The sequence below is a fragment of the Nymphalis io genome, chromosome Z (assembly GCF_905147045.1).
Source record: "Nymphalis io chromosome Z, ilAglIoxx1.1, whole genome shotgun sequence".
Classification (NCBI taxonomy): domain Eukaryota; kingdom Metazoa; phylum Arthropoda; class Insecta; order Lepidoptera; family Nymphalidae; genus Nymphalis; species Nymphalis io.
The window spans coordinates 8,514,083-8,540,118 of record NC_065918.1 but is presented as its reverse complement, the minus strand read 5'-3'; the positions used below and the strand labels follow the sequence as shown (position 1 = coordinate 8,540,118).

The following is a 26,036-nucleotide window of genomic DNA, read 5'->3' as shown; positions in this document are numbered from 1 at the left end:
TTTTCGAAGTGTTTCAAACAATATTGTATTTCAAACCCTTTCAATGCAGTGTCCAGACTACACTTTCCCGATAACAAGCCTGTCGTTGAATATCATCAGGTTACCCCTAAGACGGCGAAGACTTGGCCGCCCCACCGACTTACAGTCATCCAAGGTCGGATTCACACAGCTTGTGTGTAAATTCATGCCAATCACTGCACGTTTGGGCCCCTATACGCCCACCACTAGACGTCTGTTAAATTAAATATAATTGCGTTTACGTATCTCTTCGTAAGAGCAGCGCTAACGCAGCTTTTTACCCATACTTGGCATATTTGCACCTTCCAACCCCGCGCATTCATAGGATCCTACTTCGCAACACTGCGCCTACCTTTTACACACCTTATGCACAGCACATCTTGCCAACTGTTAGTGATGGCCGGCAAGCACATCATAGAGTATCGTAACAAATAATTGTTGTATTTCGGTGATACTGCTTGGTACTGCTGTTAGAACATTTAATGAGTGGGCGGCACCTATCTAGAAAGTTCTTTACGTCCTACTGTCGTTAGAAACTATATTGATTAGGTAATATAAGAAATTACACATTAAATTATAAGTATTCATTTTATTGTGTTATTGTTGATTTGCCTAGTTGTGTTATAAGAAATATTTTTACACTATGAATCGAAATTAAGACTTCATTCTAATTATACTTACACGCATTAATGGTCTTTCTATTTGTATACGTCACCACGTATTTAATTAATGCCATTGAATTCGCTTACGAAATTTGTCAATGTATATATTATTTTGTCATCGCCGTTATAGTTTCCCTTATCGACAAGTAAAGTACACCTAGTGAGTAAATATTTCATATTTTGTACACTGTTGTAAATTTTTCACGCATGATACGCCGGGATTATTACCCTTTACGCCTAACTGGGGTGTCGTGGCATCGATTTTTCGATTAGTATACATTGTATACTTTGATATAATCACTTATCTTGTTTGTGCGTCCGATTTTTTTCGTATTAGTGCGGGCTGAATCTGCAATTAAAGTAAGTATATGTTACGCCTGCGATCTAAGTGATCGCAAGCATATAGTGGTTTCTTAAATAATAATATTACGCTTAGCTTACGAACATGATATATGTTTATAAGTTTAATTCAAATTTGTCTTAAATTTTCTTTACTAAGCTCATTTGCACAAAGAATTTGGATAACGAAGCATCTTAACTAACCAAGGGCAAGTAGCTCCCAGCTAAATTCAATACCGACGGGCTATTTTAAAATTTCTAGACAAATATTGTTTAATCTTATAATCAAAGCGTTAAAATATTTTAATTTGTTAATATTGTGTTATGTATTGTGTACATGGGTTCAGATGATTTTATTTTGTAAATATATTGATTTAAAAGTTTGAAATTTTTGTTATTACCTATATTGTTTTTATATTATTCATGTTTATAAACAATTCTGATTAATTGAGACCATTAAATTGTCGCTTTAGCTTTGTAAAGTGAAAAAATTTATATTTGTAAGCGCATTTTCTCGTAAATCTAATCTCAGATAGGTATGCCAAACTCATTTTATAAGAAAAGTTGATAGATAAGACTTATTACACAACTTGAAATGAAAAAAAGTAACTGCTGTTCTTACCGGTTCTTATCGGCAATAGAATGTTTTTCGAACTCGATGCACTTTTTTTTATAATACAATATAATATTTAACTTCTCGTTAAGAAATGAACGAAAGAGATTTACATGCACCGATATGAACGACAAACAACTTTAGTTGTATTCTGAAAAAATGGGAACACAAACACTGCTATCATCGAAACTTAAGCGTGCATCATAATGACTGTACAACGTGACGGATCAGCTTTATAATACTACCAGCATTTAGTACCCATTTAGTACTATTTAGTACCTTTGTTTAAACATTTGGTACCTATGGTATTACCAATGAAATTTTGTTTAAAAATGGCCAGCCATTCTAATGTCGTGATGACCGTCTGTATATTATTTTCACAATAATACCCTTAGTATTGTGCATTTGTCTTTGCACAAACATTTAGTACCTATTTGGTACCTGAGCAAACATTAATAGATCTCTTGTTATTGCAAAAATAGAATATCGATTAAGTTTTAATTAATCTGTAATACAACTAAATTTCTTATTTTATTTTATATTTATTTTCTTTGGTTTTTATATTTTTTTGATGGTCTAATGATGACGCTGAAGCCAAGAATGGAAAATCTTTAATGCCTAATAGTAAAATTGGGCTTATTTGGTTTCTTATTATACTGCTTATACCAGTAAAGACAGTACGATATCATTTAATTAAATTATTATTAAAATAAAATGTTGTATAACGTGTTTGGTGCGATTTAAATAATATCGTGTACTAGAAGAAGAACTGATAAAATAGATTCAATCGCTTTTAATACGTGCATATATTTTATGAAAAATTTTCGGTATAATGAGAACTGAAACAAATTGTTTAACTGAAATGAAAATCAGATAATTATTTGGTATTATTCTTTAGATAAGCAAAGTAAGAAAACATATAAAATAATAAACACAATCTTTGACAAAACAAACATTCACCTTTCCCTGAAACGAAATCACACGCTGTAGAACTCTTAAGGTAGAGATTTGCCACAATCACAATTACTTCTAAAAAGGCAATTAGGTCGATTTGCATATTCAGTTACATTATGTTTTATCAAAAATACACGTAAATATATACATAAACCAAAACACGTGGACTTTACCAATACATGTAAGCTTTAAGCTCAGATTAATCCTTCTGTTGCATGTGCAAATAAATCCTGCAATGCTTTATGGGGATTATGATTGTTTGATTCTCAACAAAATTTTGTAATAAAGCCAGGTTAATGGATAGTCTGATGGAATTAAAAACAGATTTTTAATATAGATCAGAGATAACTTTCAGTTGCTTTAAGTGATTAATTACTAATTCAAGCGATATGGCGATCTTGTCTTCATCTTGTCGTCAGTGCAGAGTCATATTATCAATCAGTATAACTTCAAGATTAGCAGTATGCTGTTTCTTAAATCTACCACTTTATCCTAAAAAGGTTAAGTTTAAGCTAGTAATTACTTGATTATCCTATGAAATAGTTACATCTTCATAGAGCAAACATAGCCCAGCAGTTTAAATACTTAAATCTTAACCGAATATTCCAGATTCTAACTCAGGCAAGCACCGCAGATTTACCATGTGCATAATTCGTGTTATATAAAGAGAAGAGGCCGTTAGTACAGTAGTGAGACATTTATAGGCTACTTTGTATCTATTTTTTGCCTCCTTATATTTACCACCTTGTATTCACTCACTGAATAATAAATAAATTAATAAATCTGAATTTTCATGTGCTTAATTTCTGTTATAATTCATCTCGTGCTTTTCGGTGAAGGAAAACATTGTGAGGAAACCTGCATGTGTCTAATTTCATCGAAATTCTGCCACATGTGTTTCCACCAACCCGCATTGGAGCAGCGTGGTGGAATAAGCTCCAAACCTTCTCCTCAAAAAGGGAGAGGAGGCCTTAGCCCAGCAGTGGGACATTAACAGGCTGTTACTACTTACTACTACTTACTACTGTTCACTCCCTTCTGTAAAAATATTATATTAAAAAAGGTCGTATTTTTAAGAATTATTAGTCTTACATTCAATGGCAATCTTGAATGAAGTCTCATCGTTTAGCATTTCGAACTATTTAATTATGTTTATAATTTATATTTTTGTGTTTATTATTATTTATGTTACTAAAACAACATTACATCAAAAAATAGTTTCACAGCTCGACGTGGGGTGGGATCAAGAATTGAAGTTGTTATTAAAAATAATCTGTCCAGAATTGAGCACAGTACCTCACCTGGGGACGAACATGATTTTATAAAAAGCAAAATGGGTGTCTCAATTTGAGGTGTTGACTCAATCTGCTTAGAAAAACATTTTTTGAAGAAAATAGAGCTATGCTACCCAGATTACAACTGAATTGTACCAATACGGAATAACTGGTACACCATAGACATGAGCCTTATTTAACACCAGCATTGATGGAAAACCATCTCTAGCATATAGCTCACAGTCGATTAGTACATTATTTCGAGCTTTTTTTGCTCGAGACGTTTTGTCAACAAAAAGCTTTAAAGCTCGACATCGTTGGAAAACTGAATACAGATATTGCAAGACGCCTGTAAGATGATTGTTACGACAAAATAATCGGAGAAATTTTCCATGAAGATATTAATTTTAATGCAAGCTGTCTTTCAATATTTAGAATACCACTACCACACAAGCACTACGACCGTTGCGAAAATCGTACTGTCTTAACTGTCTACACACATAGTCAGTGTTACAAAAGTACGCCAGCTGCAAAATTGTTGCATTATGTCATGTACAGTATAACTGCATCATCATCATCAAATTGCATTGAAATAGTGAACTGACTGCGCAGTCGGTTGCAATGTTGCAGCTGGCGTGCATCTGTAATAAATAATTGTAGTGTAGTTGCGATGTGCGGCCGTGTTTTTCATAGGCTTCATCACATTGAAAAATAATTTTGTTTTATTAGATAGATCCTTACCCTTATCCTTTATAAGCAAATAATGATCATTTACTAACATAGAACTTTTTCAGTGAAATGCTTCTCCGATTCACTGAATTGGATTTTTATGATTTTTTTAGTAATTAAAAAATAAAATAATATGTGGTCATGTTATCATCGATCGTTTTAATAATTCTTAATTGCATTTCATTTTAGTATTCATACTTTCTCGATTACTCTTATCGCGCTCATTAATTATAATTTAACCAAACCTTACAAAAAGGTCAAGCCAAGCCATATTATGTAGAAAATCGGAAATAAGATCATTTTACAGATCATTTTTTGATTACTAAAAAAATAATATTTGTCAATATTATTTTAATTAATTATATGAGTGTGCAAACCGCATCCAAGTGATTTGAGTACTGGATTAAGTGTAGTGAATTGAATGTGGTTTATTGAATGGAATACTATAAAATATATATTTTATGTATTATAAGAAGATCATAATATTATAGTCACCTGATGTTAAGTGGTCACCACCGTCCATATTGGTTGCTATTTCTAGACAAAATTAGTAGATAATTTAGTATCTATATAAAGTGAAGTATACCATATAAAGTAATATTAATTATAAATATTGCGATCACTTTAATTTGGATTACATAAGAAATAGAAGGTATAAAAGTGCATTCAATAATTTAAAAATGAGTTAGCCACTAGAATTTTACATTATCCATTTGTAGAATAATGAAGCTTGGACGTCGGTACGTCTGACATATTGATGTCATAATTATAATTGAACCTTTCGTCGATACTTCATGAATTTCTGAAGTAACTAAACTGTTGTAACTTATGGCTGCTTTATATTCTGGTGTATTTTTATTTCATTGAGAGTAATAATTTCGCGAATACAAATAGGGAAAAATGAGCTATAGCTCCCACAAAACTTATTGACGACTTCAATTTTTTTATGTTTTTTTTTTAAATAAAATTCGTGATGCAATTTTTAGGTGAAAGATATTATTGATTGCGGAAAGCGGAAGCTTGAACAAATTTAATTCATTAATTCGCTTACTTACTTTATTATACTTTTAGCGTATTATAAAGACAAATAATTGACAAGGCTTATGGATGTCAAGAATAAAAATAAACATTAATATTTTGTTGTTATAAATAAATAAAGACTTTGTGGTTTTTCGAGTTCTTGATTTTTTTTAAAAACTCTCAACCTATAATGTCTATAATTCAATGATACATGGCAAATAATGTTAATAATATCCTGTTACAATTCTAGGGTTTACAATTTTACGGGTTACTTTAATGTTGTAAACCTTTAAGCTTACACTTCAGATTCTAACGCGAAACAACTATGCTGGCTCTAAAGTGGTAATTCCCAAAGCCATTCGCAGGATCCTTTACGTACTTTGAATCAGATAAGTGTAAAACACAGCCAACGAAAAACTCTTGGCTGTTTCTGAGAATTCTTATAATAAATTTTTATTAGACCGTCCTGTGGCTTGGATGCAAGACCTCGGATATGCAATCTTCACATAGTGACACATGTGTATAGGGCCACTACTGCTGGTGGATTGTTAATATCATCTTTTTCAACGAAGCTAATGACTTCAGCTTCTTCAACGCTCACATGTTTATTTTTCACAAATGCAATTATTAAACGTCTTGTTTTCTCTGTAACATTTAGCGAATCAATTATTCCGATGTTTGCCTTTGATCACGTGCAGTCTCAGTCTCAGTGCCATAATGCTTCTTTGTATTGTGAGGCTTTTAAGTACCCTATGTAAATTATCTATATTGACCTTACTAAGCCCAGGATGACATTTGGGCTCATGACCGGGAGTTCAGGCACAGAATCAATATCTTTACAAGTTTTCGAGGTACGGGATTGTAAACATTACTAACATTCAACATCCGGACTGCTACTGAAAGTGCGAAAAAAGCAATAATATTAATAATATTACCCCTTCTGGTTTTTGAACTCAGATCCTCAGGAAGAACTTTCAATCTTGACTAGAACTTTTAGCTAGAGCAACGAAGAGTTTATAATTTTCAAATTCACTTCAGTTCAACATGTAAGGCACTTTACAAGTACCAGAAACAAAATAACTCAGATTTATTTGGTATGTACTAGCGGGGAAAAGCCAGATCATACTGTTAGTCGGCTTGGCAAAATGTTCAAAATGCGTTATAGGCAACATTTCATATTTCTTACAGACATTAAAATAAATCTATTGATTGTATGTGATACTGTGTAATTATTTATTCCGAATGTCAATTCGTAACTTCTATTCTATATTATTATACTATAATCAATTTGCATATTAAGTTTAACTAAAATACGAGGAAAGGACGCGTAACCGTAACAGCCTGTGAATGTCCCACTGCTGGGCTAAAGGCCTCCTCTCCTCTTTTTGAGGAGAAGGTTTGGAGCTTATTCCACCACGCTGCTCCAATGCGGGTTGGTAGAATTCACATGTGGCAGAATTTCAGTGAAATTAGACACATGCAGGTTTCCTCACGATGTTTTCCTTCACCGTAAAGCACGAGATGAATTATAATCACAAATTAAGCACATGAAAATTCAGTGGTGCTTGCCCGGGTTTGAACCCACGATCATCGGTTACGATTCACGCGTTCTTACCACAGGGCCATCTCGGCTTTTTCAAAGGACGCGTGCATAGGTTTAATACCTACTTCGTAAAGTTTTAATATTAGTATAATAAAACTTTAAAAACTATGTATAGGTTGCCTACAACTACAATTATATGTGATATGGAATATATATATGGCATATATATATATATATATATATATATATATGATATTGATTATATGTTTTTGTTAAAAACACAGCAATATAAATATTAACTCTTACAATAAATACTTAAAAATATATTTGTTTAATTGTCTTCTATTCTTATTATATACTAATAATATAATATAATAATAATATTATAAAGAGATAAGATTCGATTTTTTGTAATGGATAAACTTAAAAACTACGTAATCGATTGAAAAATTCTTTCACCTACAGAAAGCTTTATTATTAGTAACATACGCTGTATTTTATCTTTTATTTTAAAAAAAATTGGTGATCCTAATGAAACATGCAATAATGTAACCCAATATAATTTTTTAAAAAAAAAACTATTATCTACTGAGATAGAAAAAATTTGTTCAAACCGGAAATCGGGCGGATCGCTAGTAATTAATAATACAAATATGGTTTGGCTGAAACCACAAACCAGGCGACGTACGTGTATCAAGGACATCAGAATTCTTTCATTGATGCTCATTGCCCGCAATCTTAGAGTTTTCTCTCTTTTCATTTATAAAACACTATTTAATAAGTCCTAAAAAAATAAAATGTATTATTATTATTTATTAAATATTAAATAATATTATTTCATCGTATTGTTTAATTTAAGAGTTTTGTTTTTTTACTTTATTTTTATATTTGCATCGATTTAGATTATATCTTTTAAGATTTTATTATATATTCTAGTGTTAAGAAATTAATATTTTAAGCTATGTCTTACAGAAATTGATCTATTAAGTCTATATAATTTTTGTAGTTTAAAATTAAACTTTAGAATTAAGAAGTGATTATAATAAATTTAATTAACAAAAAATGTATTTATTTATATAAATATTTTATTAATAATAAGCTTAAATTAAATGTTAAACTTCATTAATTATAAATATATGGTGGTTTTGTTGGTGCTAGTTTGTCTTCCATCGATATCTATGACAGAAAAATATTTTCTGTGTGAAACTTTTCGCTCAATATTAATATGGCCTTAAATATTCAGGAGTTGCACTTGAAGCTTCTTCCACCACGTTACTCTAGTGTGGGTTGACATATATGACCGGTACATGTAAGTGCCTTCACGATGTTTTCCTTAAACACCCAGCACGAAATTAAAATGAGTAGTTAATTTTATAGTCAAGATGTTGTATTAAATATTAGACAATAATTGGTGCGGAGAGGCAATAGTGCCAGCGTCTAGGATTCAATGCCACAGGACAATCTTTTTGACGGCGTGTTTTTTGTTGTTGCTGTAAATTAGTAATTTGTATTATGTTTTTTTTTTTTAATTTTGTATAATATAAAATGTCTATACATAGTTTCAACAAATAGATAATAATTGGAATTCGGAATTTCAACAGTACCTGTATATTATCTAGAATTATATTATCAACTATAGAAATATCAAATACGTAACTGTTCTTAGTTTCAAATTTAAATGAAAAAAATTATATTGAGAAACTTTAAGTGCATATTCAGAGCAACACTGCCATGAACAACAAAGTTTCCATGTAGGTTGTTTATCATATTATAATTATGAAGTAAGTTCTTTTGTCAATAAGAAAGAATAATAATTCCTGTATATTATCTAGAATTATATTATCAACTATAGAAATATCAAATACGTAACTGTTCTTAGTTTCAAATTTAAATGAAAAAAATTATATTGAGAAACTTTAAGTGCATATTCAGAGCAACACTGCCATGAACAACAAAGTTTCCATGTAGGTTGTTTATCATATTATAATTATGAAGTAAGTTCTTTTGTCAATAAGAAAGAATAATAATTCCTGTATATTATCTAGAATTATATTATCAACTATAGAAATATCAAATACGTAACTGTTCTTAGTTTCAAATTTAAATGAAACAAATTATATTGAGAAACTTTAAGTGCATATTCAGAGCAACACTGCCATGAACAACAAAGTTTCCATGTAGGTTGTTTATCATATTATAATTATGAAGTAAGTTCTTTTGTCAATAAGAAAGAATAATAATTCATGTATATTATCTAGAATTATATTATCAACTACAGAAATATCAAATACGTAACTGTTCTTAGTTTCAAATTTTAATGAAAAAAATTATATTGAGAAGCTTTAAGTGCATATTCAGAGCAACACTGCTATGAACAACAAAGTTTCCATGTAGGTTGTTTGTCATATTATAATTATGAAGTAAGTTCTTTTGTCAATAAGAAAGAATAATAATTTGTAAATTTGATAGAATAAATCTATGTATGTGTCTTCGCGATAATTAAACTATTTTTTACAAAATTAAAAAAAAAAATTGTTTTTTACTGCCTTTTGAACTCTTTCCGGTGAACTCATTTCGGTCGTTTCGAATTGCTGTGCCATCGGCTTATGAGAGCTCTCACTGTCTAATAATAATAAAGAGTGCACCTGTGTTTGAGCATACTTGTGCACTATAACATATTCTTCGCAACTGCGCCAACTGTCTTATCTCTCTTGAGAATGGCCGCCGTAACCGATCTATGTCAGAAGGTCATTATCAATGATAATTATTAAATATTACTTGGCTTGTAACAAAACATGCGTATAGTACAAGCAATTAAATTATAAAAACATTCGATAAAGTCCTTATTAATACTCTATAATTATGTAAACAAATATATTAATTGAATATAATTCCGACGCTAGACAGACTTATTCCCCTCCTCTTAGCCACCCTGGGGCTACAGGAACATCCCAACCCCACTATATCTTCTAATTTGTTCTCGCAAACTTAATAATATTTATTGAAATATGAATTCAATTACGGAAATTTAGAAATTTTCTTTATTTTTTTCTTAATTTTTTTTCCAATGAACACTGATTGGTAGCGACTAGACATTTATTTTTAAGATTGATTGACTTGATTTATTGATTTGATTAATAAATATGTTATAAAATTCAGTGGTTTGATAATGTTTTAATATGTTACAAGTATTAGTTATAAATTCCATTATATTATACTTTTAATATAAAATTTAGATGAATTACGGCAAAATTGTCTGAAACGCTATCATATAACATCTCTTAACACCATCAGTCAATCAAGCAAGCATTCTTGACACTTCAAAATAATAGGTTAATGTATATTAAAATTATATAATAATATATAAGTTTAATTAAAATTAACATATATATATATAATGTATTTATTTATAATTCTTATTAAAATACTTGTGATATATGAACACATTAAATTAAATGTATAAAATATATTTGTCTTTTGTTGCCTTCCATTTTATCAGCAAAACGAATCAAAATTAAAATAAATAGATATTATAAATATACACAATCTTTTATAACATTAATATGTAGTATTGTTTATTTGATTGAAATTAATCAAAGGCTTAGTAATTTTCAACGCAAGCCCAAAATCCAAATTTTCACTAAATGGATTCTGGAAATTGAAACATGAACAGCATTTGAGTCAATGAAAATTAATTACAAGTCCATATTTTCAATTCATCAGAGATAATGAGACATTTACAGCGCACATTACTGTTTGCATGCAGTGCATTATTCATGTTGTTTATTTATAGACAATGCATGGTATGGGGTTCATATACAGATGAGATCGAGCGAAAGCTCACACAACGCAAAATTGTCTAAAGCTAATGCCACACCTGTGTGATCACCTTTGCTTTGCTTTTACGCAAATGAGTTTTGTGTTTTATGACAAATTATTGTGTTCAAGTTAAAAAAAATATTAGTGTATGTCGTCGATAAATCAATCTTATTTTTTTTCGTTAAAAAATTAAATAGTGTTGTTTTGTTAGCACATAAAAGAAGCGGGGTGAAATGAGCCCGTTACATTAACGAAATGTACATCAAAATTATTTATAGATTTTCTCATCTCTCATTGTTTAATATTTTATTATAGAACAATTGCAAAAAAAAAGTAACTTATGAAACTTTACATAATAGTAAAAATAGGATGCATCAAAGCAGAGTGGTTTCTATATGTATATGAGTAAATTTCAACCTTTTACGGTTCGTAAATATTCAAAGTGTGAACATCACACATATGTTTTCATCATTTAAATTCAATTCGTTTATATTCGTTGTATAGTTAAGAGAATCCGAACTGTATACGATCATTAAGCCGATTTGTTTTATGATTGAATCGAAAAGCAGACGTAGCTTGTATGGCAGTATCAACAATATCATATTTATTGAAACGACCTTTCACACACACATTAGCACATAATAATATGATCGGATGTAAATCATTGAGTGCAATTTATTTATTTAGCGTGAAGTCGTATATATCGAACATGGACAAAGTCGGTACTATTGTTGGCTAGGAGGTCCTGCTGGTCGCACCCAGTTACAGCAGATGCTTATATTAACAGCAATTATTGTGTCTTTTGCACGTCCTGTCCGTTTTGTGTGGGATATCTAGTATGTTGGGGCAATAATAATTGTTGAGTGTTACAATTTCATGATTTGTAGGATCCATTTCTATTAGGTAGGTAGTGTTTTTTCAGTCTATACAAGAGACCTCTTAAGTACATATATTAATACTTCACGGGCTCATGCTCTCAGACAATTAATAAAATATTTATTTTTAACATGGTTAATGATTTAACATAATATTACATACTTTATTTATATTAAGGAGCTACTTAATAAAATACTCAACATTCTTACACATTGAAGCCTCACCCAGGTTAGGTAAATTCTTTGTTTAGTACGCCATATTACGATGTAATACAAAAGATTTATCTTTCAGCTCAATTTCCCAAGGAGGAAAGGATGGAGAGAAATATAGCGCACATGCAAACCCGTCTCCAGTTTCTTGAGTCGTTGTACTTAGCTCGGAGTGAAGACATTCTTAAAATTCAGGTGGAAAAAACATTGTCTAATTTAAAAAAGTTAACCCCTTTTTTAATCACATTCAAATATAATTAAAAGTCATCTTATTTCTAGAACAAGGTCTTCCCGAGGAAAAACTACACATATAACGTAGTAAAGCCAACTGAGAGACATGACCAAATAACACCCGAAATAGTGATGATGTTGAAAAATATGACCGGTATGATTTTAAGATTTATTTACAGTATATATAATTAATTATATATAAAATATTATTATTTTTTAAATTTATATGCTTTTGCGCTTTCAAATTTTTTATAATATTTGCTTTAACACATTCATTGTACAAACGCAGTTTGTGTTAATGGCTTTTTTATTTTTTTTACAAAATTCATAAAATAACTTGTATAATTTGATAAAATTGATATCATTAGATTGTTTAAGAAAATATTTTATTGACTAAGAGTTTAGTTTCAGGCGAAAACATGTATTTGAAATATAATATATTATTATTACTTGCCGTTATTATTTCTTATTATTTTCTGCTAAAGTGAATTCTTAAAGACAAAATACAATAACTAACAGGTTTTGAATAAATCATCACCAAAAGTAATAGTTTTAAATCGAGTTTAATGGCTTACGGTTTGTAATAAACATAGTCTTAATTGGTAATCGATGTTCGACGCTCAGCGAATGTATTAAATATGTATATAACAGATTATTTATGTAAAGAATATTTTTCCTTTAGGTTAGGAAATCTCAGCGAATTCTTTTACGTGTTCATTGTTAATACGCACTAAGAAAATGATTGGATCGTCATCTTGTTATAATCATAGTTAACTCCGTCCATACTTGCATCGCACTAAGATTTAATAAAAATACATTATTTTATTCTATTATGTGTATATTTATGTATATAGACAATCATTTATCTAATATGCCTTCACTCGTCCACACAATTATAATGAACAAAGGCGAATTTGCGAAATTAATTGGCGAGTATCCTATTAATACAAAACTACATTGAAAACATAACTTTGACAGCTATTTATTACTCAACCGTAGCATTCATCAAATGAACGTTCGAATGGTCGTATTAAAAATTACAATAATATTGTACACAGGTATGAAGTCGACAGCGGGTGTCTATACGAAGATTGTACCAGTGATGCAAAATTCTTTCATCTTAAAATTGCTACCTCACCTCGCGGACGTTCCTAGCAGTTTACGACCATCGTATCACTTGAAATCAAATCGCCACGGTTCGGAATACGTTATAGCAATACCGACTGTGAAAAGAGATAAGCAGAGTTACCTTATGGTAACCTTAGAGGTAAGTGATTTAGCTATTATCTTATATCTTTTTCTGTATATACTAATATGCACATTTTATTTATTTTACATTTGATAGAAAATTATTAAATGGACTAATTGGACTGTAAAAACGATATTGTAGAAAGATTTAATACCACATAGCAGATGGCTAGTAGAAATGTTTATTAGTTTTCGCTTAAAAAATATTGTGATCGAATACTTCGATGAAATATTGAAATGAATCCCAGCTCTTATGATCTTTTTTATTTTTATTTTTAGATGTTTCTGCTTGTACCGAAAAAATCATTCGTTTTCATTTCAGTCTGAATGATGGATAACCGAATTATTTATATTTTTTTAAGCTCATATTTTGCAATTGAATTCGTGATTTGATATAAAATAATTGAGTGTTGGTATTTGATATATTTTAAAGAACATTGCATATTATAAATTCAGTAACAAGCTTAAATATCGTTCAGTTTATATATTAAGACGAAGCCGTTTGCGCGGATAAGCAAATGCACAATATTGACAAAGTATTAAGGCTCACTTAAATCCACTTCTGCTTTTTCTCTATAGTCATAAACAATATTAAATACATATATTTAATTCTGTTAGTCGATATACTATTTTTATGCAAAGCTTCACTAAAAACTAACCCTGAAAGTAAGTCATTGCGTGTAGTGAACTATTAATGATTATTCTATTTAAATGTGCCGTTTTGTTCAGATTCGTATAAATGGACTTTGTTGTAACCGTAGTTATTATTGAATTTTAAGACAAGGAATATGAATGAATAGTTTATTGAAATTTTTAAACCATCAACAGTCAATAAAGCACCGTTATTACACTAGCCGTACTTAAAGAGCTTGGGAAACTATGAAAATGATTTAAAATAGCGTTTTCATTAGTTTTCTAATCAGATTTCATTAAAATCGCAAAAATGTAACATTAATCCTAGAGCAAATGCATTGTGTTTTTGTACGTTTATTTATAGCATTTGGTCGGCGGCTTACGTGAAAAGGACAAAAATGACACGCTCATCGTCGTTTTAGTCGGCGAATCAGATTTAGAGTATGTTCTTAACATCGCCAAAGACATAGAGACTGAGTAAGTATCATATTTTTTATTTATCATCAATTTGTTTCAAACTAATTTTTACTGGTAGGGCTTTGCAAGCTCGTTTGGGGAGGTACCATCCACTCATCAAATATTCTACCGCAAAGCAGCAGTACTTGGTATTGTTGTATTCCGGTTTGAAGAGTCGATGAGCCAGTGTAATTACAGGTACGAGGAACATAGCGTATTAGTTCCCTAGGTTGGTGGCACATTGGCGATGTAAGCGATGGTTAACATTTCTTACAATGCCAATGTCTATGGACGTTGGATATCACTTACCATCAGGTGGCCCATATGCTCATCCGCCTACCTATAATATAAAAAAACAATATGTTCTAAAGAAAATTTTAGTTACGTCCATGAAAACAGTCCGATGCGACTCACGCTCCATTTACTGTTGACCGTACAACACCTGGTACAAAGTTTCATCTGGATGAACGATAAGTAAGCGCATAAAATACGATAAAGACAAGCATTCACTATTAAATATAAGATAAAAATATAATTTTATTCAATGAAAAAAAAAGACAGTATAACTATAGATTTCCCTGAAGTATTGACCTATTTATTAATTATGTTATACACATATAAACTAAACAACTTAACAAATTAAACAAGTAGCTTGAGAATGATATAATGCAGTTTATTACAAATAATAAAATATCAACCAGGCGAAAGATACCTGATACCCGTTGGAATCTTGTACTTCTAAAAAAGCTATTTCCTGGGTCAGAAATCTTAATATATAGCATAATATGTCTAAATTTCCATGTGATTACGTTTTGTATGTCTATAATCATAAAGACTTTGAGCTATTCGACATCGATTGATCTAGATGGTAAGACTGTTCAAGCCAGAAAGGATGAGTGAGCAAGTGTAACTACAGGCACAAGAGACGTAACAACTTCGTTCCCAAGTTGGTGGCGCTAAGGTTAAGGGTAATGGTTGTCTATGGGCGGTGGTGACCACTTAACATCAGGTAACCCATTTGCCCATCTGTCCACCAATAACAAAAAAATATACCGACAAATCAATTCACCAAAAAATTAATTTAAACATTATTTCTCAAATTCATAGAAATTTTATATCACTAAGTTATTCAGCAAAACGGTAAACGAGAAATTATCGATTGTAACAATAAAAATTACAAATAGATGCACTTATTACTTTGATGGAAAATGTAATATCATTCATGCTTGATATAATATTAAACGTGACTCGAGCTTATTGTGTACAAGTAGGAGTTCTCGGTAAGTTCCTACAGGAGTTCTAATAAATGTACACTCGATTTACTGCTTCTTTTCACATAATGAGAAATAGTAATATGACAATAAGCTTAGCAAATATATGTATATATAAACATTTATTTGAAAGGGTATGTGAATAAAATACAAATGCAACAAAATATAAACTTTTCTTATCATACAATAAGGCAAATCTTTAAAGTTGACTTTTCTAGATTGCCACAAACAATGAAATCAAAGTATGCTATGATCTTTGAAATAATTCCAATAAATACGGCAGATGAATTTCAAAATTTATAGTTTTTACTTTTTTTATTATCCAAAGTTTATCGGAATCATTTTAATAAAATTTATAAAGTTTTATATTATACCGTAAAGATCCGATTGAATTATAATATTTAATTAAAATAATTTGTAACAACGTATACATTATTTCATTATTAATAGAGTATTGAAGAAATTACATGACATGATATCTCATAATAAAGGTCGTTCATATTGTAATGTAATGTGGTATGTGAATTAGAAGCGATTATTCGCAATTTAAATTATTGAATCGCCATGACGCATTTGAATTTTTTATTATAACGCTATGCTTATGCTTAAGCATCGTTACGTTGTATTGATGTGTTCCGGTTTGAACTGTGAGTCAGACAGTGGAATTACAGGCACAAGATGTGACATCACAAATCCAAATCTTGGCAGTGCATTCAGGTTGTAAGTTATGTTTTTTATATTTGACAGTACCGATGTATTTTCTAACAGAGATAACCAATTACTATGAGGTAGTCAAGTAAAAACAAATAATGAATGAAATTAGTTAAAGCGAATATAGCAAACCACATGATACCTGAACCAAAATGGTGCAGTAGTTAGAACGCGTGAAGCTTAACCGAAGATTATGTGCTTAATTTTCGTTTTATATTAAAAATATTGCAATCCCGGTGGGCAGTGTGATTGGCTTCAAACTCATCAAAAAGAGAAAGACATTTACAGGCCGTTCATTTTATTTTCAATTAAATAGTGTAAGCATTTTTTAAGAAGAATAATAGCTATTTTAGTGCTTTGTAAATCAATGCATGGCATGGTCTAGTGGTTAGAACGCGTGAATCTTAACCGATGATCGTGGGTTCAAACCCGGGCAAGCACCACTGAATTTTCATGGGCTTAATTTGTGTTTATAATTCATCTCGTGATTAACAATGAAAGAAAACATCGTGAGGAAACCTGCTTTGTCTAATTTCATTGAAATTCTGCCACATTTATATTCTACCAACCCGCATAGGAGCAGCGTGGTGGAATAAGCTCCAAACCTTCTCCTCAAAAGGGAGAGGAGGCCTTAGCCCAGCAGTGGGATATTAACAGGCTGTCACTGTACTGTAACAAAAGTATTTGTACTTATTGCGTGTAAATAAATCAATAGATTAACCACCTGTAATTCTGACCAGCCATTAAACACCTATCGCGATTTAGTGTAATCATTATAATTGACGCTTAATTAGTATAAGGTGATAGTGCTCTCATCCGATAGTTGTATAATCAATTGATTGGAATCCTTGTGCATGGTATCAAATGCATCACCTGTAAATATGTATAAAAAAATCGAATTATGTCTCAATTATTTAAAACGTGTATAACATATACCAAATAGACATCTTTATGTCTTTGTCTATAAACACATATCTGTTTTTTATATAAATTAGATTATAATATATTAATTAAGTTTTAATTTATGAAATAAAAGTGTCCCAAATTTATTCAAAGCTTTGTGTTTGAATAAATCACAAAAATAAATCGTAGTTTAAATAAAAATCTTACAGTAACAATATTTCTTTTCTGTAGATTAGAGGCAAATTTACCTAATAGTATTTAATAATATTAATAATATATGGTATTTAATAATATAAAGCAAATAAAAATTTTAAATTTTGATGGTTGATATGTGAAATTTCATTTTTTTTTCGTTTAGATTTCAAAAAGAAGTGGAAGATGGGATGATTGAAGTGATATCTCCTTCTGCAACCTATTACCCGGATCTGGACAGCTTACCACTAAGTCTTGGCGACTCATTGAAGCGAGTGAAATGGCGAACTAAGCAGAATTTGGACACCATTTTCTTAATGGCGTACGCTCAAACCCGAGGAACTTACTACCTTATGCTAGAGGACGATGTCATCTCTAAAGATAACTATATGCAGGTAAGGCGTTTGACTGTCAATGTTATGATTAATGTAATAGAATTTAGATTACACGAAATATATTATAAATATATGACTTTACGAAATAATGAAATCATTATATAATTGATCGTTAATTTAATTTCTTTAAAAGTGTCACATTTTTATGTTTGAATTTCACGTCCGTGACATTTTAAATATTCTTTATTTGGTTTTTATATTTATTTGCAAAATAAATTATTCTTTACAGACGCATTCTGAATAAATTTATTCATCAACATAATTTAAATTACGTAATTAAATTAATATTTATTAATTAAAAAGTAAACCTTCGTTGCTAATACAGCTATTCGTCTTTATTCTACAGCCGTGAAAAACGCACTAACTACAGTTGGTTTAATCGATACAGATGTAAGAGAATACTGTCACATTCGAAAAAAACCTTTATATTTGATACTTCTTTTTAGAAATAGACTTAGTATATGAAATTAATGTAAAATTATTCTAACAGCCCAGCGTGGGGCGTCTACAGACTGTTACTATTTACTACATTCTACAGCTCTAATGACCAATTAGTAACATAACTAATATTATATAGGTGTGCATAAAATCGTGCTTAATTTGTAAAATGCGAAATGTGTTCATGTGTATTGTGTTACTCAAAAAATTAATATTATGATGCAAATACAACAAATATTATAATACTGTCGATGTAGCGAATTGAATTGCAATGTAGCTTAACTTGAGCAAAGCGAAATTTAAGCCTCTGAGTCAAGTGTTCTCTTCTCATTAAAGTGCAATATAATTTTTATCAAGAAACGAATAATTGAAGTTGAAAGTAATTACATTTGAGATCATTTTTATAATTTACTGCTTTTTCAATAAAACATCTTGATATTCTATTTCTAGCGACTTTAATTACATTTATGTAAATTATCATATAGAAACCTATCTTTTTTTTCTGTGTAAGGTTAATACATATAATAATCCACAGTGATAAGAATTTCATGTAAAGTTTCATTCTAGCTTAGCTCCTAATAATTGTTAATATTATGTATCCAAATATTGATCGAAAAGAAAAATGATATTTCAGGAAATCAAGCAGTTCGTGAGCGCCATTACGATAACAAATCCGGATTGGTTTATTTTGGAGTTTTGTCATGTTGGTGGCATTGGAAAGCTATTTAAATCATCGGAACTGATAAACTTTATAGTATATGTGCAACTTTTTTACAAAAACATGCCGATTGATTGGTTGGTAGAAAGCTACCTCGCTGATCGGGTGTGCACCATTGACAAATACTCGGTCAGTTCTATTTCAATACGTTTGATATATGTATATAATAAATACAGATTACACATTATTGTTTAAAACATTATATTTGAGTAATAATTTAGATACGTTTATTTTTTAGAACGCTTGTGCGAAGAATAAAATGCAAATCTGACCCAAATATAAATCGTCCTTATTCCAACACATTGGCTTGTACTCGTCGCTTAAAGGAAAGATTCAGAAAGTTAAGGTAAAAGTTACATTTACTTCAAACAGGACTATTCTCTTTTTTAATATAAAGTTAAAGGTTTTTACTGGTGGTAGGGCTTTGTGCAAGCTCGTCTGGGTAGGTACCACCCACTCATCAGATATTCTACCGCAAAACAGCAATACTTGATATTGTTGTGTTCCGGTTTGAAGGGTGAGTGAGCCAGTGTAATTACAGGCACAAGGGACATAAAATCTTAGTTCCCAAGGTTGGTGGCGCATTGGATATGTAAGCGATGGTTGACATTTCTTACAATGCCAATGTCTAAGAGCGTTGGTGACCACTTACCATCAGGTGGCCCATATGCTCGTCCGCCTTCCTATTCTATAAAAAAAAAAAAAAAAGGTACTGAAACAGGCGGATATATTCGCGAATAACATTTGTTTTGTTAAGGGGAGTTTAAAAACAAACCCACAACACGACGTTCCTAGATGAATAAAGTACATGTTCTCTTAAAAATATTCGTTTATTTTATTCGGAAACGTTTTAGGATCCCCGCTACGGCAAGCTGCCATTGTTTTATCCTCATGACAACCCGATTTTGAAATTCGTCCGTGTAACAATCAAAGAAAAAGGCCAATATACGGTAAAGAATGCATACGAAGGCAAATCATTCTTTTGGGGCCTTCGCCCTAAAAGGGGTGAAGTCATCGAGTTCTGGTTTGCAAAGCCAACGCGGATTTCAGGGTAATTATAAATAATAAACATATTTTTATACATTTTTTAATACCGATACTTGTTTAGGAAATGTGAGTGTGTCGTTACTACCATTCACATATTATGTCGTAACTACCAAAACAAACTCAATGTTAAATGAGAATTTATATTTTGATTTTAGGTATCATTCGTTTATTTCATTCTTTCTCTTTAGCTATACCTTTAGAAGCGGCAACGTCGAACACCAAGCTGACAAATTTTACGACACTGTCGTAGAAGTTTACACCATGAACTCTAGAAACTTTTTCATCGTGGATCGTTTTGATGAGTTCGGATTGGCTGATGGGAAACTCGACTATAATATGGGCCCTCTTTTGGCTATTCGCCTTCGAGTTAATAAGGATAGCCTTTACTGGGTTGTTCTTTCCGAGGTAAGTGTAAATGCTATAATTAGGATAAGATGTTCACTTATCTTATTCAAACAAACAGTCTTAATTATTTATATAAACGCCAAAAGAATTATTCGTTTTGCATACGGTTAATAGAATCGCCTGATTGATACATTTATTTCTTTCTTCTCCATACTTTGACGCTACTATACATTATGTGTGGTCTTCTGACTCGTAAGTAGCAAGCCAATGATCGTTTCTGAATTGTATCTCGTAGAAAATTTTACTATCTGTAAGCAAAATGACTTGTTTGTTGAATTTAGTAAATGGGTTAAACTGAATAAAATTTAATGTACATAAAATTTATTTCTTAATGTATTTTACATACTGTGTTTGAAATTTGAACTAGTCTTACGTAATAAATAACAGTGCTATTTTGTAAGTACTTCCTTCGTTACTCACTCGTGAAATGTTTACAATCGACATATGTTTCATTCTTGAAATGCTATGATTATTATGGTCAATGTCACATATCACTTTATGATATTTAATGACTGTTTTCTGCGGTGAGTTTCGGATTTGTTTTTAAAGAATAATACTACTGTTTAGGTTAAAAATAGAAGTGTGCTCAATAAATTAAATAGCTTAAAAATCTATTTTGACATAATGACATTAAATCTTTAATATATATATAATATTGAAAATGTATATGTGTATATATATATATATATATATATTCAGTATATAAATGAATAATAAGTAATTTGATAAAACTTAAATACCTAATAAGCAAAGTAAGTTTTTGAGTAATCGTTGAATATTCGTAATTCTTATGTAGGCAGCTAATTAATGAAAGAGATAATAATAATCAGCTTAATAAGTTTTTGAAAGACCGACTTAATGCAAGCCGTCTGGGTTCTCTTATTCATCAGTTATTCACCGTCAAACAGAAATACTGAGTATAGCTGTGTTCAGATTTGAATGGTAAATGAGCTTTTTTTTCAGACATAACAAAGGAAATAACATCTTAACGTCCATAATTTTCGATGTATTATCGGAGTAAAGAATAGTTAACATTAACGTTTGCACTTTTCGTTATTCAATTATTATTAAAAAAAAACTATTTTAAAATAGAATGTACAATAAATATTAATTTTTAGATCGAGCTGAAAACACATTTCGATAAAAAATATTCTCGAAAGTTGGATATGATGGAGACAACTTGGAGCGGAATGGCTAAGAATTATTTGCCTGGTCAAAAGTTTCCAAAGCCATTTGAAAAGGCTTTGGTATAAATGTGTTAGTTGAGAATTTCGATATATCATGTTCTTTACATTTGAATTTGTACCCTTGCGATCTAAACTGACTAATGTTTCACTTTTAATACAAAGTAAAAAAAAAGTACCAAAAAAATATAAGTGTTAGAATTAAGGGCGATTTAATTACAACTACTTTATATTATTAAAAGATATTATATTATTTAAAAAGATAAAGTAATATTCACGATATATTATTTGTTTAAGATGTTCACTAAGTTGTATTATTTATTAATGAACTATTTAATAAACTTAAAAGGAATCATTTTAAACGCAACAATTTATCGTAATCCTAAGTTATAATCATATATTTATTCATTTTTAAATGAAAAAAGTGAAAAATTCACGACCAAAAATAATTGTGATTTACAATAAGTGTCTATGCTACATCTATTACAGTAGGATTTATTCATGTTTAGAGGAAAGTTATTACTTTTTATCTTAAGAATTTTGTGTAATCATTTATTATAAGTAAATAGATTAAGGTTAGCCAGTATGAAAGGCTTATTATTAGTAATCAAATATATATAGAGGATAATAACTGAAAGGACCACCGCATGTTTTGTCATTTTGTCTATTTAACGTATTGATAATGCCTACGGTATTCTTATTAATTGGATGAATGTAGCCATTAAATATAATATTTAAAAATATTATTAACATTAAATGTTATTTTAAAATAAGAATGAAATTTACAAACAGATATAATAAGATTGCTTAAAATAAAGAGTGATTTTAACTCGTGAAAAGGCGCGCGCGAGCAATACACAATTTCTAGTGTATTTTTTTTGTAAAAATAACATTATAAAAAAAGGTAAATATCTAGGTAGTTTGTGTCGAATATAGGCAAACGTTCAATTTATTTTTTAAATAAGGAGACACGAAATAATAAATATTCAATACTTTGACTTAACTTTATCTGGCTTTAAAAAAAAACTAAAAAAACTTATAAGCTATTTTGTCAGGTGCCTTTCACAATATTCTTTGTCTTCAAAATATATGCAAAGTTTACCAGAAACGAATTCTTCTAAGCAGTATTCTATTAATCTCGCTTCATCTTAAGGTTCGTGTGCTGGAAATTTAAAAACATATAATATAACAACTTAGTTCAATATTTAAATACCAAATATTAAAAATGCATTGCTTATTACGATGAAAGTACTTACGGATTGACGCGTGATGGATGTAGAGCTTTGCATTACGACATAATTCACACAAACACTTAACTACGCAACCGTAGCGTAGCCGTTATTAGGTCAGAAAAATGCATGTGATTTGTGATGGGCTGATTCTTAGATATTATGTAGAGACCCCCACCTGCACATTAAAAAAAAACATTAACTTGCAATTATGGCTCAAAATTTGATATGAGTTTTTTCTGTAATCTTTTTAGTAAAATAGTGGTAATTGTTTTCAGCGATTGAAAAAAATTATTTTATCAATTGTAGATACTTGTAGACGTAAAAATGACATTAGTTTTGTATAATTTTGATTTCGTAGCTCACGTTGTATATAAATATTCTATTATGGATCAACGGTTGTAGAGGGAACTAAGTTTTATAATAGATATATTTTCGATTTGTATAGCCATATAAAACAGAAAAAAACCTAATTTAAAACCCTTAATTTTTTCCATAACAATCAAAATGTAGGTGAAAAATTCACATTAAATAGTTTGTGTAACACAATAGCATAACACTTTAGTATATAATTGCAATTTTCGTATTTTGGCGAAGCGCCGAGTTTATTGCAGAAAAAAAATTATATTCTTTCTTTTAAGATGACTGTGAGAGAATTTTTGGTAGAAAATTTCAAGCTAAGTTTTTCTATTCCTGGGGAGGCTTAAGAAAGCTTACAAAATATCTAAGAATCAGCTTTATTGATTCCCATGTATTTTGAAAAAAATGTATACAATGACTAGGCTAGCAGCACTGAGCGGTGCGTTAGTTTGATGTCCTCCTGACCGTTTTCAGTCACGTAGGCAAGTCTCAAGATAGATTAGATATTTGGTGCAGGACATATCATAGTGCAGAAGTATGTGCGCAAACACAGGTGCAATCTACTCCCTCACTTTCATAACCCAATGGGACGAAAACCCGACACGAACAGAAAGAGGTCAGGCACAGCACCAACGGCTTTACATGTATGGTGCGTTAGTATGATTATAGAAGAGGGGGTAAAAATTTTAGAAAGTATTGAAAAATTTGCAATTCAAAACATCGACTAACAACGAAAACAAACTCAATCAATTTATGCGTAAGCAATACGCTAATAGCGTGCCTTTTACGAGTTAACTCTGTAGATGAAATGATTGTGATGATGACACAATGATGACTGAACATGCTCAAAAAATAGAAACATTTATAGTATCATATGTTTGATGATAATGTAAAAAATAATAGTAATGTTACATTTTTTGGAATACTAAAATATTCATAAATTACATTGAAATACCAGCAATATTAGAACACTTTGGAAGCAATACAATGGCGTGTACTGGAGACGATGTAAATTTTTTACCATATACCAAACATCAAAGAGAATCCGCGGCGTGTAAGTAATTTAAAATCACTAAATTAAATATTTATATTTGTTCTGTTGAAAATAAATCAATTGATATATTAATTACCAACAGGGAATGCAGTAGTGTGTGGTCTAATAGGTCGATCAAGTTTAGTTACGGCATAGTTTAAACGTACGAATGGATGATTCGATAAAATCGTCTAAGCTGATGGAAATTTCGACAGCAACGGTGGACAATGGCTTCATATTTTTAACTAAGTTTTGTGAGGTAAGTAAAACTATTTTAATGTTAAACTACCTATGCATAATTAGTAAAATCATATAAAATTTTAAATTGTTAGATTTAATTAATTGTAATTTTTTTTAAAAGGAATGAATGAAATTAGTCACATGTAAATTTATTAAAATACACTTTCGGTATTATAAATATCATTCTCTTGATAGATTTGTCAACTGCGCAAGACAGATTAATAAATAAGGGTGTGCGCAAACACAATAAGCTTACTTTATTTATTCACGATCGGAAAGAGTTCAACGCTGACCAATGGCTTTACTTGTTTTCCGAACCACGGGATTCTAAGAACTGTAAATTCAAAAATCCTGGTACTAATATTTTTTGACAAGAAAACCCAATAACTTTTTATTTGCCCGATCTGAAGATTGAAGGCATTGCTCTTTTGACCAACGAGACAATCGTTATTATAATTATTGTAAGAGAATGCCTTGTGAATTAAAGTATTTTAAAAATACAGAACTACGTTAATTTTTCACTTATTGAAAGTATCACATGTACTTTCAAACTGAACTGTGAAACATGAAACTTTAAGCCGAGCGATGTACTCAACACGAAGTTATTTACGTTAAGATTTCCGAATAATTATCCTATTTTCAAATAATATACTTCTACCGTTTCCGAGTTACTTGAAATAAATTATATTCTACATCAGATATATGGATGAAATAAATAAAATATGATGTAATCATAATAAAAAAATAATCTAATTTTTAGATCCAAGAGTAAGGCCACGCACGAAAAATAGACAACTGGAATGGAAGGAATTTAGAATGAAATTATGAAGAATTTTCTGACGAACAAAAATTGGACAATCAGTTATTTTCCAATGACAATGAGCAAAAATAGACTCTAGTTAATCTATTAAATCATTCATTATATTCTCTATCCAAAGGGGGAAAATAAAATGTGTTAGTTTTAAGGAAACTTTTAATCATGCTACTCAAATTGATCTCTGATTTAATTAATATTTAATAAGTAATAATTTATTGTTTAATATTATATCTACTTAAGTTCACAAAATAATATTCAAACGAAGTTTGATTGCGCTATATTATACCTTTGTTATTTTACCTTTTATAATATTGTTATTTTAGTAGTTTCCCTCAGATTTTTATTAAAATCGTATGATATACTTCAAGTATTGATTATTAGACTTAAAAAAACGACTATAAATATATGTGATTTATTATACGCCTATATTGTATCCTCTTAAGCTATTAATTACATATACATAAAAATA

General features: G+C 30.2%; 1 protein-coding gene and 1 long non-coding RNA gene across 2 annotated transcripts in view; both read left to right on the top strand.

The window, feature by feature from the left end:
* The window catches only part of LOC126780723 (alpha-1,3-mannosyl-glycoprotein 4-beta-N-acetylglucosaminyltransferase A), a 28,919-nt gene extending 6,820 nt beyond the window's left edge, over nt 1–22,099 (top strand). Inside the window, 10 exon segments of the mRNA XM_050505385.1 lie at nt 12,139–12,251; nt 12,336–12,441; nt 13,346–13,554; nt 14,533–14,645; nt 17,868–18,096; nt 19,169–19,381; nt 19,491–19,598; nt 20,107–20,303; nt 20,488–20,704; nt 21,823–22,099. Of these exon segments, the coding sequence (XP_050361342.1) occupies nt 12,139–12,251; nt 12,336–12,441; nt 13,346–13,554; nt 14,533–14,645; nt 17,868–18,096; nt 19,169–19,381; nt 19,491–19,598; nt 20,107–20,303; nt 20,488–20,704; nt 21,823–21,957 (1,640 nt within the window). The 3' untranslated portion in view covers nt 21,958–22,099.
* A 1,642-nt stretch (nt 22,100–23,741) lies between these two features.
* On the top strand, nt 23,742–25,720 carry LOC126780763 (uncharacterized). Its single transcript, XR_007670533.1, has 3 exons — nt 23,742–24,531; nt 24,614–24,769; nt 25,511–25,720. It is a non-coding gene; the product is annotated as an uncharacterized LOC126780763 (long non-coding RNA).
* The last annotated feature ends 316 nt before the right edge of the window (nt 25,721–26,036 follow it).